At 44.4% G+C, this 21749-nt stretch overlaps 5 protein-coding genes across 5 annotated transcripts; 2 read left to right on the top strand and 3 right to left on the bottom strand.

The window, feature by feature from the left end:
- The first annotated feature begins 6 nt into the window (after positions 1 to 6).
- LOC136360948 (histone H3) lies at positions 7 to 518 on the top strand. Its single transcript, XM_066318538.1, has one exon. It carries the CDS (start codon positions 34 to 36, stop codon positions 442 to 444), a length of 411 nt encoding a protein of 136 aa, XP_066174635.1. The 5' UTR covers positions 7 to 33; the 3' UTR covers positions 445 to 518.
- Positions 519 to 4820: 4302 nt separating this feature from the next.
- On the bottom strand, positions 4821 to 5336 carry LOC136360946 (histone H3). Its single transcript, XM_066318537.1, has one exon. It carries the CDS (start codon positions 5307 to 5309, stop codon positions 4899 to 4901), a length of 411 nt encoding a protein of 136 aa, XP_066174634.1. The 5' UTR covers positions 5310 to 5336; the 3' UTR covers positions 4821 to 4898.
- A 969-nt stretch (positions 5337 to 6305) lies between these two features.
- Positions 6306 to 7208, bottom strand: LOC136360945 (histone H4). The gene has a single exon (XM_066318536.1). The coding sequence runs from the start codon at positions 7121 to 7123 to the stop codon at positions 6812 to 6814; it is 312 nt and encodes a 103-aa protein (XP_066174633.1). The 5' UTR covers positions 7124 to 7208; the 3' UTR covers positions 6306 to 6811.
- Positions 7209 to 13997: 6789 nt separating this feature from the next.
- Positions 13998 to 15817, bottom strand: LOC136361742 (histone H1.03). The gene has a single exon (XM_066319873.1). The coding sequence runs from the start codon at positions 15162 to 15164 to the stop codon at positions 14484 to 14486; it is 681 nt and encodes a 226-aa protein (XP_066175970.1). The 5' UTR covers positions 15165 to 15817; the 3' UTR covers positions 13998 to 14483.
- A 5435-nt stretch (positions 15818 to 21252) lies between these two features.
- Positions 21253 to 21647, top strand: LOC136360944 (histone H4). The gene has a single exon (XM_066318535.1). It carries the CDS (start codon positions 21299 to 21301, stop codon positions 21608 to 21610), a length of 312 nt encoding a protein of 103 aa, XP_066174632.1. The 5' UTR covers positions 21253 to 21298; the 3' UTR covers positions 21611 to 21647.
- Positions 21648 to 21749: the final 102 nt, after the last annotated feature.

Here is a 21749-nt window from a genome sequence, read left to right as displayed (position 1 = left end):
TGCTCGAGCCTGTGCTGGTGTTGGCGGTGAGCGATGGCGCGCACGAAGCAGACGGCGCGTAAGTCGACGGGCGGGAAGGCGCCCCGCAAGCAGCTGGCCACCAAGGCTGCCCGCAAGAGCGCGCCGGCCACGGGCGGCGTCAAGAAGCCGCACCGCTACCGGCCCGGCACGGTGGCGCTGCGCGAGATCCGGCGCTACCAGAAGTCCACGGAGCTGCTGATCCGCAAGCTGCCCTTCCAGCGCCTGGTGCGCGAGATCGCGCAGGACTTCAAGACCGACCTGCGCTTCCAGAGCTCGGCCGTCATGGCGCTGCAGGAGGCCAGCGAGGCCTACCTGGTGGGGCTCTTCGAGGACACCAACCTGTGCGCCATCCACGCCAAGCGCGTCACCATCATGCCCAAGGACATCCAGCTGGCGCGGCGCATCCGCGGCGAGCGCGCCTGAGTCTCCTGCCGCAGGTCCACTCGATGTGAGCCTGAGTCTTCCCCACACCCTAAAGGCTCTTTTAAGAGCCACCACATTGCACAAGAGAGTTGGAACACCCATGTTTTTTATACTTGCTAAACATAGATTATAGATTTCTTTATAGACTTCTTTAAAGGTTTTTAAGTTGCAAAGTAAGCATGTAAGTAATTTCAAGTACTTGCCTTCAGCTCTTGTTTAGGCAGTGTTTGTTGTGTGGTGTTTTATTGAGGTGCTTGCTACTGCCCATTCAACTGTATGGAATAAGTTCACTGCACAAATAAAATGACCGTTTAGGTACAGCAAACGAAAAATACTCCAGAACAGACAGCCCACGATTTGTTTTTCCTTTCTGTCCCTTGTCCCCCCATCCCCAACCTGACACCCTTAGTGTAAAATAGTCTATTCAGAATAGTCCAGGTTTGCTTTAAAGCATTGTGGAAGGTATAAGCTGAGTTAGTATTGGAGGAAAAACATCAGATTCCAAACACTTTATTAATTACTGAACCCTATAGTTGCCTTTATATGTACTTTTGAAATTAAAACTGGGTATCTCAGAGCCCTGCCTCTATCACACGACTAAAATAAAAGTGCTAAGATTAAAACCTTCATGATAGGATTAAAAATTGAGGAATTAAAAAAACATTTAGTATGTTTTGGTGAGGTTTTTTTGTTTGGTTGGTTGGGGTTGTTTGTGTGGTGGCAGGGTGGTTTTGTCTGAGGACAGGCTGGAGAAGATGAGCGAGAACAACCTGGAAAAGCAAAGAGAATCCAGTGGTTGTTTTATGGCATCTGTTTAGGACCACATCCCCTAAGGAAAATAAAGCAGCTATCAAGGCTTGGCAGATTTAGGCAATGGGAGACCCGTAGGAAATAGCCTTATACTGTTTTGAGAGTTTAAGACAAGTCTTTTGTGTTTGATGACAGGAAAACTGAGTCAGTAGAGGACGATGCAGGGGGAGATGAAAGGCTAACATCTAGCACAATTTAGTTCACTCAATAAAACTTTGCAGTCAGGAAATTACAGTTGGCCTTTAGTTCAATTTTTGATTGTGCCACGTCTTAGAAACTGTCACTGTTTTAGTATTTTAGAGAAGTCAAGTTTTCTACAAATTCACAGGTAAAGCACTGAGATTTCTACTGATTTTGCTCCTTTGCTTACAGCATCTTCTCCTCTGTCCTTGATAGTGGACTCCAACCTGTCCAAAACCCTTCTGTAGATGTGACACTAAATTAAATTAAAATTCAAGTATTTGAATACAGTGTGTGGGGAGCCCTACAAGAGGTTTCATATGGTACTTTTCTGAACCAATACACATGAGGCAACATGGTATGTACAAGAAATATTCATAGCATAGTGATGTAGGTATGAAAGTACATATAAAAGCAAATATGTACATGTTTTATATCTGTATACACACCTTCATATGCTCTTTATCCATTCACAAATTTTAATTCTTTTTAGATCCATCCATCTCTTTCTCACTCCTCTCTGCCTCAGCACCATCTGGGATGTTTTTTCTGTGATTCCAATATCATATGGTGTATTAAACAACAGAAACTGTTCCACAGCTGGCACTCGATTATCACTCCAAGTCTCATTTAGTTGAAATGGTTCTATTATTATATTTTATTCTTTCATTTGTACATCACTACTTGCAGAGTAAGGGTGAGAATTTATACAGTGACAGTGCTCATACTGGAAGAGTGAAGAGACTGTGCCTAAGTGTAATTTAAAAGGAACTGTATTATTATATTTTAAAATTAACAATATGCCTAGACTTCAATAGCCCCCATGGTGATACTACTTGTTGCTACAAACTTGCAATTCATTATTGACTAAAACTTTGTAACTAGGCTCAAATTGGAGGTTAGCAAAGCTTAAAAGAGCTAAAACCTTAGAAGTGTTACAATTGTCAATAAAAGGGCAACAGTTGCTGTTTTTTGCACACACCCAGGCTCTGCAAAACTCCTGCCGTGATACAGGTCTTTGGAATCTGCTCTCAAAAGTGAATGAGGAAATTATTCATGATGACTGGTGAGTTGTTAATGTCTTCTCTGCGTTCTCAGGCTGTATATTAGGGATATGCATTAAAATTGCTACAAGGGACTGGGTAGGATCTTACAGAATTGAAATGGTGCTAGTTGTTAGAAATGATACTGAGTTTCTTTCTTTCTTTTTCCTAGTTAGTGTTATATACGCTCTGTTACATCTGAAGCAGTAGGAAGAAAGAAAGACTGAGGTAATCCTTCTGTCTATTCCTTTTTTCCTTGTTTTAAAAGAACATGGGACTTTTATGGCCCACTGAAATATTTCCTTCTCTCTCCAGGCTGTTCATTAAAAATTCCTTATCGTGCTTCTTAATCAAGACAATTGGAAATCTTTGTCATGCACCAATGTACAATTCTCCATCCATTCCAACCTTTTTCCCAAATCAGCTCATGATGATCAATAAATTCATTCAGGGGGCTTTATGTAGGGGTAGGACAAAAGAAGGGACAAAATAAAAAAGAAAAAAGGCACCTCCCCCTAAAAAAGAGCAAACTTTATCTTGTCTGATTTGAACACTCAGTGAATCTATTTTCTTTTCCCAACCACCAAAGTGCTGTTACAGGATCATCAGTGGACAGCTGGGACAAGGACTTCTGTTGACCTGAGATATTCCAGAACATGTGGGTTTATTGCAAGGGTCATGGGTAAAAGGGCCTTGCCTTAGCCACCAGCTTGGGCTGGAGGGGAGTCCCAAAGAGAGAGGGAGAAAGAACAACAGGGTGAGAGCTGAGAGAGAAGGGAGCCAGAGAGCAAAGGGCAGGGGGAAGAGAGCAAGAGTAGGGGGAAGAGGAGGAGAGGTAAGAGTAGAGGGAAAAGGAACACTAGGTCCTTGTTACAATACATTATATCTCCTTTTGTGATGAATATTCTGATTTACAGTGACCAACCAACACAAGACACAAAATCCTATAGAATCTACATACAGCCTATAAGAATTTCTATGTTACCATATTTTAAACTCTAAAAACTACTCCTTAGACTTCTCTGTTCTGCTACATTGACCTTTGGATCCCTTAGCCAGCAGAAAGGTATTGTTCAATCCAAAGGGATTCTCCTTCAGCTAGCTAGGCCATTGTTTTCAGGTTATATGGTAACTAAGACTCAGTATCCTACAACTCAAAGTAAGCTCTCATTTCTATTCCGATTATAGGTTTCATATTTTCAGAATCTTTTGCTAAGCAATCATATTTATAAGGATTCCCTGATTCATCTTGCCCAACAGGCTGTCTCTGACAGATGGGCTCTGTAGCACAGCATCTCTAAGGAGGCACACAGTGCCCAGAAGCCTCTGCTGACAACAGATGGCCACTCTGGCTTCCAACAGCAGCCTTCCAGCATTCCCCAGTCCTCAGGACTGCGGTGTCCCAAGTACCAGGTGTGAATTTTTGCAGATGGAGAGAAGAGAGATGGTTCCAAAAATGACTCGAGAAACATCGCCTTCTAATGAATCTGAGGTTTAATTAGCTTCTTGTTTTGATTCTCAGACCCTTGTTAGAATGACCTTGTCTCAAAGTAAGAATTCAAAGATGAGTTTCTTAGAAGGCTGAAAACTGCAGATGTATAAATCTGTCCTTTTAGAAACCCACGAAGAATCCAAAAGAACTGCCTGCAGAACTGACAACTTAGCATGTATCAGATACGGTGATCCCTACTGGAGAAATGCAAGTTCAAAGACAAGTACTTTTTCTCTCATTAGTGCAAGAATACATAAATTTTCGCTCCACTACTTTTATAAAATGTGTTGAATCAGTTTCTTGGACTCTTCAGTTACTTTTCTGTGCTGCAAGAAGCCTCACACACCCTGTGCCATCAGCATGGTTGGCCATAGGTTTGACACCAGATATAACAATATATATCAAAACTGAGAAAATCAAAACGGATTTATTGATATGGATATTCTTGTTCTTCATGTTAAAAATTGTTGGAGCAAGGTGGCAGACCTCCTTATGGCAATCTCTGTTAGCTACATTTGACTGTAACACAGGAAGTTTCTGCTCTTGCCTCGAACCAGCAGACCAGGGTTTAAAGAGCAGATTTCCAGACCCAGAAGTGTCCCCGTCAGCCTCACCACCCCCACTTTTCTCCTCAAAGCTGTATCACTTCTGCCAGCCACAGGGATGTTAACCCCGCCAACCTGCCTGAGGCTCCCTAATCACCACCCCCCTCCCCCAATCTAATGGGTAAACTAGTTGTCACAGTCCTTAGTTTACATTTCTCCCATCCAATTTCTCTCCTTCCCCTCTCGACTGTTTTTAAAGCAATTTCGGCAGCGCACTGCGGGGTAGATTTCAGGGGTAATTTTTAGCAGCATCACAGCTCTTTTATTGCTGATGTAGTGGCTCTTAAAAGAGCCTTTGGGTCTACGTGGGCTGCGGCAGGAGATTTAGGCGCGCTCGCCGCGGATACGCCGCGCCAGCTGGATGTCCTTGGGCATGATGGTGACGCGCTTGGCGTGGATGGCGCACAGGTTGGTGTCCTCGAAGAGCCCCACCAGGTAGGCCTCGCTGGCCTCCTGCAGCGCCATGACGGCCGAGCTCTGGAAGCGCAGGTCGGTCTTGAAGTCCTGCGCGATCTCGCGCACCAGGCGCTGGAAGGGCAGCTTGCGGATCAGCAGCTCCGTGGACTTCTGGTAGCGCCGGATCTCGCGCAGCGCCACCGTGCCGGGCCGGTAGCGGTGCGGCTTCTTGACGCCGCCCGTGGCCGGCGCGCTCTTGCGGGCAGCCTTGGTGGCCAGCTGCTTGCGGGGCGCCTTCCCGCCCGTCGACTTACGCGCCGTCTGCTTGGTGCGCGCCATCGCTCACAGGCAACACCAGCACGGGCCCGAGCACCGGAGGAACTGAGTCCAGCCGTGGCGGCAACACCGCTTTTTATAGAGCTGCCGCGTTTCTGATTGGTCGTCAAGAGCCGCCATCTCATTGGCTGCCGTGGGATGCCGGCCCGCGGTTACGGGCAGGGTTCGGATCCCGGCGGCTTCTCCCGCCCCGCATCTCCGCCGCTGTCCCGACCGGCTGGAAACAGCGTAGGGGCTAGAATTGAGCAATTACTTGCACTTTGCTTTTTTCTTTCTTTATGTCTTTGTTTAGTGTTCGTTTGCATATTTTAAATGATTGGCTGGTTTCCGAAGAAGGAAAAGGTTCTTTCAAGGCAGTACAGAGCTCCTTACCAGAATAGTGGGCAGGTACCTTAAAACAGTAACACAAGAAAACAAATAACACAAATTCGTAGCGCGGATAAGTACGTAACAAGCTGTAGCGATTAGGATAATCTTTAAACTACTATTTTAACATTATTCGTGTCTTAATTTCACTAAAACATTCTGAATGAGAAGCTTTACATATCATCAGGCAACATCGGGATAATACTACCTAGGCCTTTAACTTTTTTTTTTTTTTTTTCCCCCGTGAAATTAACTGTAAAGGAATATAGTAGAAGTCTCCTTTTTACATTTTCCCTATTCATGAAGGTGTGAGAAAACCAGACATGAACACAAGTATTTTTTATATCATTGTTTGTGAATGCCGAAAAACTTTTCAGAATTTTACATGGAGTTGAAATCGGTTTTTTCCTTTTGATTTTGAAGTACAACTAAAATATTCTTGAAGTGAGGCGCAGGCTGGAGTGATCGTAATATGTGAGAATGAGAAAAATGTTAACACAAGGCTTCTTCTGAAACATGTTTAAACACGTACTTCTAGGTTCTTAATTTACATTTATTGTCCAGACCCCTCCTAGATCTTCCCCCTCCCCACCTCTCCTCACCAACCCCCAGTGATAACTAGAAAACCGTATGAGACTTTTTTCATTCTTTATTTAAGTTTTAGACAAGGAAATTACAGGTGGGATAATGTAAAAGAAAAACATTTATCTCACAGCGACTTGCCGATTTTACCGTAGTCGAAAATATCGTAGAAATTTCTTTATACTCATTTAGACCAAAATTACAAAGCAAGACATAGCATAATATTTAACATTGTTTACATTGGTAACAATCCTCTTTATTACAAAGCATTAGATCTGATTTTCAAGAACATTTGGAACACACACACACAAAAAAAAAAACCCGACCTCGTAAAGCAAAGAGAAACTCTTTGTTAACAGCGGAGTTACAGATTCAAAAGCACTCGTAAAGCCTTAGGTAGCATTTCTTGAAGCGTTTTAGTGACTTTTTGAAACAGTATCGCCTCTGTTCTAATTGATTCGTGACATTGTGACACAGCTCTCTTTCAGGTAAAGTGTGCGGCTCTGAAAAGAGCCTTTGGGTTTATGTCGCGGTGGTTCAACAGGAGCGGCAGGGCTTTAGCCGCCGAAGCCGTAGAGGGTGCGGCCCTGGCGCTTGAGAGCGTAGACCACGTCCATGGCCGTGACCGTCTTCCTCTTGGCGTGCTCCGTGTAGGTGACGGCGTCGCGGATCACGTTCTCCAGGAACACCTTCAGCACGCCGCGCGTCTCCTCGTAGATGAGCCCCGAGATGCGCTTGACGCCGCCGCGCCGAGCCAGGCGGCGGATGGCCGGCTTGGTGATGCCCTGGATGTTGTCGCGCAGCACCTTGCGGTGGCGCTTGGCGCCGCCCTTGCCGAGCCCCTTGCCGCCCTTGCCCCGGCCGGACATGCTGCACCTCCTGAGACCCGCGACTGATGCGATAAAATCACTAACACTGCCCTCCCAGCTCCTGCTGCTGCTCTGAGCCAGCCCCGCCCGCGGTGCGGATTTTATATGCTGTGGTCCGACCTGGTTGAGGACTGCAAAGAAAAGGGGGCGGGGCTTGTGCCTGGCTCCCGCCGCCTCCCCGAGAGCAGAAAATTCCCGGGTTCGGGTGAATTTCCCTTCCCCGGGGCACGATGAGTTCGGTGCTTCCGTCGCTTTTCGGTGCGTTTCTTGTGTTTCAGGTAGCAAAGACAATGTGTCTGTTTCTTGTAATAATTTATGTGGGTTTTTTAAGATTTGATTTATCGTGATCCTTTAGAAGCAAAACTCTTTCATAAACTTCCCCACTTACTAATTCACTTAAATTACGGGCCGATTTGTGTTTTTTTAAAGTTGTATGTCTCATGTATTTCAGTTTCGCCTACTTGTATGGATTCTTCTCTTGTGTGGCTTCTCTGTGTACAGTTACTGGACTTTTTGTTTGCTTGTTTGTTTCTTTTAATGGATAATCTTTCCATTAATTCTGTGTTTCTTAGAAATTCTACACCCTCCCCACCCCCCCACCCCCCCGTCATCACTGGGTTTGTTTTTTGCTGGGTTTTTTTCACATTTTCATTTCTCACCGTATCTGAAAGTTATCTGAGGGTGAATTTAGCAGTACAGGTATGTTAACCGAGATTTTACATGCTTTTTTTTTTAAGGTAAAAGTAGTATTTTGAGTGAATATTTTTGCAGTATTTTCCATTGCACTGGTGATTTATACGAGAGGATGGCCACTTTTAGAGCAATTGAAAAATTAAATACTTTAAAAGAAGGGTGGGTTTGCGCTTCTTGCATATTTATTAATTCTTTGTTTGCTTTTTTTCGTGGAGGAAAATATTCTGAGGTTTTGCTGTAGATATCAAGGAGGTTTTAGCAAAAAATTATTCAGTAGGTCGTTTTTGACTTAAAAATTATCTGGAAGGACAATATAAAGTTTCCTGTATTGAGTGTTTGCTGCCCTCTCATGGACTTTTTCTACTTGACTGAAAATGTTTTCTTTTTCTTACAGGCTGGGCAGCTTCATGTAATTTGTGTTTTTGTGAAGTTACAACAAAAACATTGGACAACAATCAATCTATCTTCCCACGGACCACAGATAAAGATGTTGCATCTATTAGCAGAGATCTCACTGTTCAGTGGCCCCTCCCTTGGTGACAAATGAAAATAATAGGATCTTTCACATGTTCAGGCACCATCTTCTCAGCATGGCCCCAAAGCGAACCCAAATGTGGCAAGACCAAATACCAAAACTCTGAAAGAGACATCCTAAAATTTCAAATCTCTAGCAAAGGCTCTGTTCCACAAGGAACTTAACAGTATTCTCACCTGGGCTCTGGAGATGCTTTCTGGAATGCAGCGAGGATGCCACAGCTCAGGTCATGGTGTTATCTTGATTAGTTTGCTCCTTTCAGGGAGGGAATTTCAGGGACAGGATTTCAGGATTGCTGCAGGAGATGCAGGCATCAGGAGAAACTGGAATTCTGTAGTCAGCTCTTCTGTCACCTCCAGGAGATTTTGGAAGTTGGGATGTCCTGCCCTGGTAACGATATGCGGTGTCCTAATGCAGCAGCTTTTTCACTCTCTGAGTACACAGGCAAGTGCCCAGGCTGTTACCAACAGGGCAGCTCAGCACTACTGCTGCAGAACTGCCTGAACTTAACTCTGCTATGAAAATCCAGGTCTTCAGTATGCTCAGACTTCAGGGACTGACTCTAGCACAGGTTTTCCCTAGGAGTTTTTGCCGCTTGCACACGCCTGCCATGAGGCTGTCACAAAATGCTGGACAAATCACATACCTAAGAACTTGTTTAGTTCTCTAAAGGTGAGCTTTCCTTTCTTTTGGCGTTTTTTTGGGTTGGTTTTTTTTTTGGGGGGGGGTGGAGGAGGGTTTTGTGTGTGGGTTTTTGGGTTTTTTTGTTGTGGTTGGTTTTTTTGTGTGTGTGTGTGCGCGTGTATGTGTGTGTGTTTGTTTGTTGGGGTGTTTTTTGGGGTTTTTGGTTTGTTTGTTGGTTTGGTTTGGTTTGGTTTGGTTTGGTTTTTTTCCTAATGGAATAAAATGAAGATAAAGACTCATAATATGAATCCTGCTCCATAATGAGCTCCTTCTGCCCAAAGATCTGTGACTACAGATAATAGTTTCCGTTGTCTCTTGCTGTCTGTTTGCTTTGCAAAACATCAGAAACCATTTGGGAAGGGATTTTTTTGGTTTAGTTTTTTTTGGTTTTTTTGTTTTTGTTTTTGTTTTTTTAATAATAGATACATGCTTGTTCACAGCCTTACATTTTTACTCATGACAGAACCTAGCAATTAATAGAGGAGCAAGTTTTGAGCTGAGTTCCTGCTCTTCTTTGCTCACAGCTGATTCTAAATTACACATCAAATAAATGCTCTGTGAAGCCTGTTTCATAAAATTAAACAATAGCTTAAGATCCACTGAATTATTTCCATTGGAAGAGACATTCAAAGATCATAGACTAACCTCTGTGCTGCATAAATAGTATATAAACTCGGCAGAAAAGGAACAACCTTGCATTCCAGCTGGCCTTTAGATCAGAGAGGTTGGCTGCAGCTGGCCTTAAATTTTGATTTCCACAAATTCAGCACTGTAACCCTGGTACTGTCAAGTAAGAAGCATGAACACAGATTCACAAAGAGCCCAGTTTAAAAATTCAGCTTTATAGATCTGGTTGCAGTCATGAAGAATTTCTGTAATCACGAACTGGAGAATAGTGTAGTTTATTGAAGCGACAGAGCTACAAATTCAGAACTGTCAGTGCTAAATGCACTACAACAGAGCTCCCAGAAGAACAATAATGTTTTAACCCAGATATCTTTATCATCATCATCATCTGAAGAAGAAGAAGAAGAAGCTGACCAAGAAGGCCTGCTCAGCCAGGAGGAGGAAGAGGGCAGTAGGCTGTTGACTGTCCCCAAGGTATTTTTGTCTTCCACCTAAACAGGTTTCATTCCTACCCTCCTTGTATAAAGCATAACCTCATCTCAGTCTCTCTCTTATGTGTGGCATGGTCTAGGCAGAGAATTGAGTGATATAGTCATATATGTGGAGTAGCACATACTTCATAAAATTATTGTGTGTGCATTACTGTGCAATATAATATATAACCGACTTTATCAGGCAAAAGTTACTTTTTTGACTGTGTGTTCTTCAAAGTTCAAGTCATGACTTTGTTCCATTTGTGCTCTTCTTCCAAGGCAAGGCATGACCTTCCTATCCGCACAGGAGCTCCCCCAGTTGTTCTCTCTTGACATCAACAATGCATCAGATCTCTGTGCACAGATAACACAGGAGGTACAGCGCAGGCCATAGGCAGTGAGCTACAGCCCTTGGCTCTTGGCTGTCATCTCACACCTCTGTGCTGTAGATAGGGACTTCTTTTACTAGATCAGGTTTCCATGTTTGATGTAAGCCATAACCCTATTATTATTTTTTACATCTCAATTTTTCCACAGCTGCTGGCAGCCCAATCCTGAAATCATTGAAAGAAGAATGCTGCAGTCAGTGAGGTTTCACTGATGTCTCAGCAGTTCATGCTGGACTGATGAACAAATCTCATATGGCAATGGAAATGCAAAGAGATCAACAAAATACCATGCACAAAATCAAAGTCAGGATGCGGCATAACTCCAAATCTAGAAACAATGGTCCAAAATTGAGTACGGAGCGTGAATGTGGATCCCAGGAGGAGTCACACTGATGACTTCATTATGCTTTGACAACATGTCTTGTAAAGGAGAGGTCTCAAATTCCCACAGAAAAAAAGTATTTGATAACCCTCCAGTGTCCAGCAGTAGTACACTGGGAGCATTGTGACCTAGATAGGAAAACAGAAACTCGAGGAAGGAAAACTCTGATGTGTAATCTTATTGTGTCAAAGGTGCCTACTTGAAAAGTGGATCTGTACCCAAATTCAAGCTGTTTCAAATCTGTACTGACATGCAAGCAGGAGAGAACAGGTCTGGCATTAATGCTATTTGTGGAGCACTTGTCCAGACTCCACACTGGCCTCCCCCAGCTTCCTGCCCATACCTTGTAAGTATTTCACCACTGAGCACCCTTTTTTTGAGAACCTGTAAACTTAATCTTGAAATGTACATAAATTACAGATTATAATTTATTTGGCCCAGAATGATTGCAAGGACTTTTCTCTGCTTTATTTAGCTGTTATGGTTTAACCCCAGCCAGCAACTAAGCACTGTGCAGCTGCTCCCTAAGCACTCACTCCCAGAGGTGGGGGAGAAAATCAGAAAAGTGAAAAAAAAATTTTGTGGCTTGAGATGAAGACAATTTAATTGGTGAACCAAAAGCCATTCATGCAAACAAAGGAAAGAAAGAATTAATGTGTTGCTTCCCATGAGTGGGCAGGTGTTCAGCCACCTCCAGGAGAGCAGGGCTCTGTCATGGGTAATGGTGACTTGGGAAGATAAGAGCCATCACTGGAATACTCTCCTCCCTTCTTCTTCCCCCCTATTTTACCTGCTGTGCATGGAACTGTATGATTTGGAATATTCCTTTAGTCAATTGAGATCAGCTGTCCTACCTCCCTGTGCATTCCCAGACTCCTCAAGGGTGAGGTGGTGTGAAAAGCAGGAAAGGCCTTGGATCTGTGTGAGCACTGCTCAGCAATAACCAAAGCACCGCTGTCTTATCAACACTGTTTTCAGCACAAATCCTAAACATCTTTGTGCCTCAGCTAACAGGGTTTGCTTTTTATGAAAGTCCAGCTTCTGATTTCCTCTATCAAACACAGAAGATTTCTTATTAAATTAGTAGAATAGTTTCACTTCCAATAAAACTTCACCTTTGATGTTTTTAAACATTGAGTCCCTAAGGAAAACTTTTTTATTGTTTTTCAAAGACATGATGAGCCATGTAGAATTAGCTCTTTCGCCTGACAACAACTACCATAAAAGATACAGAGATTCACAAAAAGAAGGGGAATAACATAATCCACTAAGAGAGAATGAAGACATGAAGAAACCTATGTTTGACATTTACCTCATTTTGTGGTAACCTGACAGAAAATTTGGGCTTTGTGGTGACTAATGCTGAAGAAAAATCCTGTAACCTCATCATAGAAAAAGTTCATCAGTAGAAAACAATTTATTATTCTGGGGGGGAGTAACTGAAACAGAATTCTTCACAGGTTCCTGTGTCAGTTCTGATATATGTAGACCTTTATCTAACTCAGTTGTTCATTTGCCATTACTGGAACATCGCAGCCTTTTGATATTAACATTTACCACATAAGTACATCTGTGAAATGATCAGCTGACCCTACCAAAGTGAAAACAATTGAAAGCAGGTCTTTCTTGTAATAAATTGCAATAATGAACCCTCGAGGGTTTTTTTTATTTTGTTTTTGCCTTTATTCTAATTTTGGAGCAGCTTAGCACTTAATCATAAAATATATCCTTTTGGTTTTGTCCAAGTATGACCAAACACTGAACACCAGCACATGGCACGCTTTAGAAAATACTGAGTAGAGCTCATATGTTTTCTTCCTTTTGCCAGTATCATGAGGCATCTTAACAGGTTTGACAAAAGAAATTAGGGACCATATTAAAAAAAAAAAAAAAAAAAGTGTGATGTGTGTTCCCTCTTCTGTGCAATCATAAATCACACAATTGAACCTCCGTCTAGTAGGTAAGCTGGAAGTTTCAGCCTTGAGAGAAAAAGAGTATCACCTGAGTTTTTCTTAGGAAAACTTTTGTTGTGTCTGGAATAGGAACCTGCTAGAGAAGCCTGTTGAAGGTGGTGTGGGGTCCTGAGGGACACACAATGATCAGACACCGTGTCAGTGACTTGGTCATTTAACATCAGCTATTTCTGAGGGGGAATCTGTGTGGAGCTGTGGGCAGTTCTCCCACGGCTGAGATGAGATGGCATCTACAGGGCCAGCAGTGCCCAAGCTGAGGGGAAAGGTGGATGAGAAACGATAAATCAGCGTTGCTGACTGATATGCCAGTGGTGCAATTTGCATAAAGATGACATTACACTTATCCCCGCAGTAGTTTTCCCAGGCCACTCTTGCTCTTCGCCATTGCACTCTCCTTTTCCAGCAGGCATCTCTGCTATGCTGCTCAACTCAGCTGGACAAGTTTTAACAGGAATTTTTGGTTTGATGGCAATTTTTTTTCCTATAGTGGACAGTATAACCACTGGAGCTTATATAGACAGTGCATTCAGCATTCCTACACACATACACACTCTCTTTTTTTGTGGAACAGTTTCTTACAATATTAAAATTCTCTTAAGTGAAAGATCAACTTTGCTCGAGCTTTGTGCTGGAGCAAACAAAGTAAATCTTTACCCACAGGCCATAATCGCCTCATACTCAAAATAAGCCGCTTTTACATAGAGCAACCAGAGTAAAAAAAGTGTGCACTGCATCCTTTAAACCAAGACGGGAGAATTGCCAGCGACCAGAGCCATAGGTTGTTACATCTGCAGAAAACACCGAGTTTTTACGGTTCGAAGTGTGCAAAAATGAACACCCGGCAAAGAACCGAGCGCGGCATCTCCAATGAGCGAGAGCTGGAGCACCGGAGGACTGGCGGCAGCACCAAGGCAGCTCGAAACCTCCGACTTCTTGGACACAAAACTGGACTGGAATAGAAAAACCCCGAGGGGATGAGGGACTTGACCGTACAAATCTACCAGGGAGTTCGTCAGCCTCTTCTCCCAAGCGATCGGAAAGGAAAAGGCGAAGCGCGCCTATTTTAACCCGAAAATTGCTGGGCCCTAGAGAAACCCAAGAGCGACGGCCAATCTTTGTGGAGCGCGGGCTTTTCGAAATCTGCCGGGCTCTGGGGGCGGTGCGAGGCGCTTCACTGCGCGGTTCTCCGCCTCCCGGCTGGCAGGAGAGAAACTGCGGCGAGCAGCAGCAGCCCCAGCCCCATTCCCCCTCCCAGGAGCCGAAACGCCGTGAGCGCTGCCCTGAGCGCCCCGAGAACCGGTTTGCACCGATTTTCCTGCGGCGAACAGGGAGGTGTTTGCACCGACGGACGGGGACATTTATTTTTTCAGCGAGACGCGCCGCGGCGAGTCCCGCTGGGGGCTGCTCTGCAACAAAGAGCAAGAGCGCAAAAATGTTACCAGGATCACTCAAAAGCGACAGCAATGGAGGAAAAGGTTAATTGCTTACGCGTTACACTAAGGGGAATAAAGGAAATGAGTTTCAGCTCTTTTTATGAAAATTTGGGTGGCTCTTAAAAGAGCCGTTGGGTTATCTGCAAGGCAGATGGGTTTCTTCGGCACCTTTTATTTTTTCTTGGGAGCCGCCTTCTTTGCCTTGGCCGCCTTCGGCTTGGTCGCCTTGGGCTTGGCTGCCTTCGGCTTCACCGCCTTCGCCTTGGCCGGGCTCTTGGCTGCTGCCGCCGCCTTTTTGGGCTTGGCAGCCTTTGTCGCCTTCTTGGGGCTCTTGGCCGCTTTCTTGGCCGCTGCGGCCGCCGGCTTCTTCGCCTTCTTGGGGCTCTTTTTCGCCGTCACCGGCTTCTTCGGCTTCTTGGCGGCGCTGGCGGGCTTCTTAGCCGCCGGCTTCTTGGGCTTGGCTGCACCGCTTTTTTTCTTGGGAGCCTTTTCCTTCGCGTCTCCAGGCTTCTTGCTGAGGCGGAAAGAGCCGGAGGCGCCGGTACCCTTGGTCTGCACCAGGACACCCTTGCTAACCAGGCTCTTGATGCCAAGCTTGATGCGGCTGTTACTCTTCTCCACATCGTAGCCGCCGGCGGCCAGCGCCTTCTTGAGCGCGGCGAGGGAGAGCCCCTTGCGCTCCTTGGAGGCGGACACGGCCTTGGTGATCAGCTCGGTGACGCTGGGCCCCGCGGGCTTGCGGGCTTTGGCGCCGCTCGCCGCCTTCTTCGGCTTCTTGGCGGCCGGCGCTTTGGCCGGGGCCGGCGCGGCGGCGGCGACATCGGGGGCGGCGACGGGCGCGGTCTCGGCCATGGCGGCTGCTGCTCGCTCCGGGCGGACAATGGCAGCGCCGCCGCCGCCGCCGCCTTTTATAGAGCGCCGCGCGCGCTGATTGGTGCTCGCCGCGCCGCTCCGCCGGCCGCCGCCGCGCCCGCTGTGTTTCTTCGAGCTCCAAAAAAAGCTTTTTCTTTAGGAAATTTACCGCCGATGCACCCCGCTTCTTTCCGGGAGGGAAAGGGGGAGTCTGTCCTACAAGTTAGTAGATTTTCCCGTCAGCAGGAGCGTCAATGAGGGAAATGCGACCGCTGAAACTCAGCGGCGGGCGGCCGCAAAGAGCTCGGCAGCGAGAAACCTTCGGTTTATATTTTAAATTAAAAATTTACCGTGAGCTAAATGGGCGCAACTGACACGGAACCTTGTTCTTTAGAAGGTTCTCTATAGAGCAGGTTAAAAAAAAGAGCGGTTTGAAGGGTTGGTTTCCGAGTAAATGGATCTTGAATCCGAGGAAGTAACACAGTTTCACGCCGTGGTGCCGGCCGCTGCCGCAGAACTGACTCCCTGGGCTGAGCCGCTTCCCTCCCAAATCGCCCCACTCCGTGTCCCCTCAGCAGCCCGAAGGACGGCTTTTTGGCAGATGTTTGTGCTTTAGCAGCCTGTGTGAAAGTCGATGTTACTTTCCTTAATCTTTGACATTTCAGCCAACAAAGCACCGAGGTGCCCACTCTGAAGGCTGGTGGTCCTGTCAGTGCGCTTTCAATATAACCTAAACTAAGTTGCTTTTTGCTTGTTAAATTCGGAAATCAGGGTTAGTGCGATTACAGTGTATCTGCTTTTAGTGTGAATGCACGCCGTAACTCTTCGTCTTTGCCTCGCAATTAATTAAAATTGATCGGGAAGCAGAATGGGAAGTGTAAGGAATTTTGAATTGTACGGGGAGTTAAACCTGAAAATTCGTCTTTTGAGGGCATATTCAGGAGCTAGGACAATTAAAGCAAAACTGATTCCTCGGTTTGAATGAATGCTGACTGTGAAAGTTTTTACCTTTGGTAACACCATCTGGTGATTCACCATTTCGATGCTTTCAGGAGAGAGGAACATACACCTTATCTAAAAGATTCCTACCCCGGGAAGTGGCAGCTCGGTATTACAAACAATGAATGGATTCTCTTTTTTTTCTTTCTTTTTTTTTTTTTTTTTTCCCTTTTTCTTCGCTTTCTATGCAGTGTTGCTTTCATGCAAATACCAAAGAGTTAACAGTCTGCCTGCAATGGTATTGTGTTCTGTACCCTCCATATCTGGGCTATCATCAGCTCCTAAAAATGTGTGAGCAGCTATATTTGGAGATAAAAGCAGGTGTGAAAGGATGAATAAAATGTCCGTAAAATGTAAAGTCCTTGCTGTTTGAGAGTGTGAAAATGAAGAAGCACAGTGACTTAAATAATTTGAGAAATGTTATGTTATTTCCTTATTATCCATGTTTAATTGAAAAATCTAAACTGCTACACTCAGAGGAAATATTGGATTTATTGTTGTGATTTGAATTACCTTTTTTTTTCCTCTGCTTCAAGGTAAATGTTGAAAAAATACAGCTTACTGAGGTCTCCCTTAGTAAACCTATAAAACAAAGGTAAATGCACATTTTTGATGATCTGGCTGCAATGAGAAGCATAACAGAACTGCAGCGTGACCCTGCAGAATGTCATATTGTTTCTTGATTTGATACAGAAAGGGGAAAATGCATTTAGTGCCCGTTTAATCCGATATTCATTTCCTGTAGTGGGGGAAGATAAAGGCCTTCTGAGACACTACTCAAAGCTATCAGAATGGTGAAAATATTTCTTTTTCTAAACTAATAGTAGGAACCCCACAGCCAAGAACTAAGTTCAAAACATCCAGAGGCTCTAGTGCTAAAATTTGCAGTTCTCTGGTCCCTTGATATTTGTACTTATGTGGTTTGTTTGTGTTAAGATATTCACATTTAGTGGCAGTTTTCTGTCAAATTTCTTGGCTTCTACGTGAAATGTTGTAATGTTTAACAATCATTGAAAAACTCTGTAAACCTTTTATTTCTTCCTCTTTCTTTATGGCAGAAAGGAATCCTGAGATTCCTGGAAACATAAACAGGACATTAGTGTTTTTTTCTCTATTTCCACAGTCACGATTGTATATTGGTTTACTTAGCGACTGAAAAGTGTTTAGAGATGTGATTCCACTCTGTCAAGCTCATCTTTCACTTCATCTAAGATGTTTCATAGCCTCGGAGATCATCTCCACCCAGTGTCAGAGACCTAGAAATGAGACATTGGTGGCGTGGGGCAGTGGATGCTCATAGGAAATGAACCATTATGAACAAAAGTGGCCACAAGCTGCAAGACAGGAAGGGCAGATCTGAGCCTTGATGCAAGTCAGAGATAATTTCCCTGACTTTTTATTCTTCTTTCTGTGTTGTGCTTTTGGATATTCAAGCATAACAGCCTAGAATCATCCATGTATTTTGTATCATAATCCAGTAAGTGGGTTTTAACTTCTCAGCCAGCGTGGACAAAAATTTATTTTTTTCAGCAACTGTAGAAAAAAAACCAAAAAGGGAATGTGTGCCCAACACAGCACCTTTGTGTATTTACATATGTACAGCAGGAAGGTTTCCCAAGGCTTTGGTACTACATCATTTCTTCACGTAGAGGTTGTGTTTGGGTAACATCACTCCGTTCACCTTCCCATAATTTTAAAATCAGCAAACATCAGTGGAAACACCAAAATATTCTTCTAAAATATTGTTGCTTTCCTTCTTGGGAATAAACATGTTTATCAGTTAGCCAAGCCTATGCAGAGATTCTACAAAGAATTGTTTTAGAAGGATAACAGAGAGGAGGAAAAAAAAAAATTCTCGAGTGAGTCCATGTTCTGCACCAAAATCCCAGCCACGCTGTTAATTAATTCAACTTTATGCAGACTGCTTACAGAAATTGGACATCTACTCCTGCTTCTGTTCCAAAGATGAATAGGGTAAGTAGGAAAAAAATGCTTGTTTTTCAGTGTTTTAATGAAAATTTTCAAAGCAGATGCCTAGCACGGGTATTCTAATGTTAAACAAATAATTAATCCCTGCTCCGTCCACTTCCAAGAGTGATAGGCTGCCATTATTTTCCTCTGTGCTTACTGACATTTATTTTCCTGAATAACTAGTAAAGTCAAAATATCCTGTAGCAAGGGTTCATTTGGTATTTTCATTACTCCATCCCTAAGCGAACAGCACTCGATTTCCTCACTAAATTTTATGGCTTCACCAAGAGTTATGGCTTCCACAATGGTGAGGCTCTTGGCTTGATTCTGCAGCAATCTTATTGTATCAATCTGAAAATTTCTGAGTATAGGCCAAGGCTCACGGTGAGGTACACACTTCAGGACATTGACAGTGTCTGTGTTCCACTGTGTTCCACGTTCCAAAGACATGGAATTTTTTTTTTTTTTTTTTTCCTCGTGCAATGGAACATTCCTCATGTTCAGGAAACGAATCAATTTTTGAACCACAGAAATTCAAATTCACAACATTCAAATACGGATGGAATTTGAATTCTATGACGCTGTATGTGTTTCACCCTTTGTCCACTAATACTCTTGAGAGGACAGAAATCCTCTTCCTCTGCGTGCAGAGACACCAATGGATTGTAAGCTATTTTTCCTCTTAAGTGGAATACAAGTTGTGTTAGACACAGCATTAGACATAAATCTGCTGCTGGAGCTGGTACAAAAAAAAAAAAAAAATTAAGACAAGTGGAATGTTACGCTCGCTCAGCAGTACAGATGTGGTAGTAATTATGGGCTAGAAAGAGCCACTTCCAAGGTCAGACTCCCAAAGTTAAATGAGGAATGCTGTGATCTGCAGTAGTTTTCTGAGCACCTTGTTTGAGCTCTTCCCAGAACTGTGGGGGTAGGAGGTGGATGAGGCCACTTTGTCTACCAGCAGTGATCAGGGGTCGCCCTTTGGAAACACCAGGTACGGCCCCAGCAGAGAAAACTTTCAGATGGTGGTAGTGAGAGAAGTCAAGGACGTTTGTGAAATGTCTAACCTACATGGATTTTCTTTCTTTTCCTCCATATGGCAAAGGCAGTACCTGGAGTTCCCCCACCCCATCGATAGCAGTTGCCTGAATTCCTATTCCTTTGTAAGAGACCAGATTCTGGGGGTTACTTTAAACATCATTCCAGGCCTTTCTGCATTGCCTGCCTCTTTCAGAGTTGATTAAATCAATGCTTCTGTTTCCACAAAATACATCATGCAAGATAAAACATACAGAACTTTCTCTCCCCTTTCAGTTGCTATTAAACTAAAAAAACCAAAAATTCTTCTAAAAAAATACTTTCATTTGTCCTTTATGTTTGATGCTCCTCTCGTCTTAATGCTGCAGCATTAAAATCTCTTTACCAAGCATTTCCAAAAGAGGAAGATTAATTTTTGACCTAATCATGTAAATTGCAGATGAATGAAGCAAAGCTTCCAGGAGAACTTTCATCCATCCTTCAGCCCTTGGAATTTTGAGTAAACAACTAAAATTCAGGAAAAAGTCGGGCCTACAAGGGATGCTTTGCAGTTTTGTGAAGAGTTTAATCCTTGCACATAAAATGAGATTATCAGGTGGATTCTTCAGCGTGCATTGAAGTGAACCAAAAGGGGGACCATAACCAGATGGTTCATAAGTGAGTGAAAATGAATTCTAAAAAAAAAAAAAAAAAAAAAAAAGCTAAATAAAAATACAGTGAACTTGATAAGGCTCTACATATTTGTAAATGTTTAGGGGCATATAAAGCTCAGGGCAGCCATTTCATCACAATTTCTGCAGTTTCCTGTGGCTAGGAGTGATTTTGATATTCAATTTCCAGCTGAAATGCTCACATTTCACATGTTCAGTGCTGTGCCTCACTGGGAAATACAAAGAAGTCAACTTAATATTTGTAACATACAAATCAATATATCTTCCACGTAAAATATTTTCTCGCTGATTTTCTGAAATAAAAAACCAAACCAAGGAAAAAAAAATCAAAGCAAAAAACCAAACATCACCAAACCCCTCAGAACAACGTAAGACCTCTCCCCAAACAAACCACATCTAGGAAACCTTAAACAGGTGAAAAAAATTCAGAAAAACTGCAGGAAGTTCTTTCAGAATTTTCATGATTAATTAATACTTCCCATGCTTAGCCTATGGCTTTATAGATTAAGTCATTTTCTAGGATATATATGCATATTCATATGAAATGTTGTTTAAAAGGGTGCCAGTGCAAAAGTAGGCCCCAAACCAGTATCTAAGAAAGACTAGTGAAATGGGCATACACTTTTCTGGAAATTATTTTCACTTTATGCTCTACCTGGTAATATTTCTTTATAAAGTGCTGTCATAGAAGTTCCAGTATACAGTTCACAGCATCAGAACCAGAGATTAAGAGAATTTAGTGCTACTCACGAAGGGAGCAAAGAGAAAATCAAATCATGAGATCCGTGCCCATGCCTGGAAAAAATTAGTACTTAGAAATGATAGGGTATTTATATTCAAATTTGACAGGTGAAAAAATATATGTTGTGCTGTAAGTAAAAAAAGAGAGTAAGGTAGAAAATATTCGTTGAAAATCTGAAAGAGCTACAACAATAGGAAGACACGTATTTGTTTCTAACTGTTCCATCATCTGCTAGAAAAAGGAGCAGTATTTTCGGGAACACAGTACTGGGAGACTGCAGTCCGACACACGGTAATCAGTTTCCAGGATCGGCAAAAGCTCCTGAATCCCAGCCCAACCGCGCGACCTAAAACCCTCCGAGCCACCTGAGCCTGGAAACACCGAAGCGAGATGGACTTCACTTCGGGGACCTGCCCAAAACCTCAAAGACAGATACGGGGCCGTCCCCGCCGGAGGGGAAGGAGCCGGGAGCAGCGGTCCGGGGGAGGCGCGGAGGAGGCGGCCGGGCCCGGGGCGGTGCCGCCAGCGGCGGCAGGGCGGGAGGAGGGAGCCCGGCCCCGCCCACCGAGCCGCCCCTGCTCCCAACCAGGTCCGACCACACCGCATAAACACCAAGCCGCGGGCGGGGCCGCCTCAGAGCGCTAGCAGCAGCAGCAGTGCCCGGGTTTTTTTGTGATTTTATCGCAGCAGTCGCGGGTCTCAGGAGGTGCAGCATGTCCGGCCGGGGCAAGGGCGGCAAGGGGCTCGGCAAGGGCGGCGCCAAGCGCCACCGCAAGGTGCTGCGCGACAACATCCAGGGCATCACCAAGCCGGCCATCCGCCGCCTGGCTCGGCGCGGCGGCGTCAAGCGCATCTCGGGGCTCATCTACGAGGAGACGCGCGGCGTGCTGAAGGTGTTCCTGGAGAACGTGATCCGCGACGCCGTCACCTACACGGAGCACGCCAAGAGGAAGACGGTCACGGCCATGGACGTGGTCTACGCTCTCAAGCGCCAGGGCCGCACCCTCTACGGCTTCGGCGGCTAAAGCCCTGCCGCTTCTGCCGCTCCTGTTGGAGCACCGTGACAAAAAACCCAAAGGCTCTTTTCAGAGCCGCCCACTTCCTTTTAAAAGAGCTGTATTGCTGTATTAGTACTTGTTTGTTGGGATGTTTGTTTTTCCATTC

This window comes from Sylvia atricapilla, chromosome 5, assembly GCF_009819655.1.
Source record: "Sylvia atricapilla isolate bSylAtr1 chromosome 5, bSylAtr1.pri, whole genome shotgun sequence".
NCBI classification, from domain to species: domain Eukaryota; kingdom Metazoa; phylum Chordata; class Aves; order Passeriformes; family Sylviidae; genus Sylvia; species Sylvia atricapilla.
This window is presented reverse-complemented; position numbering and strand designations above follow the sequence as displayed.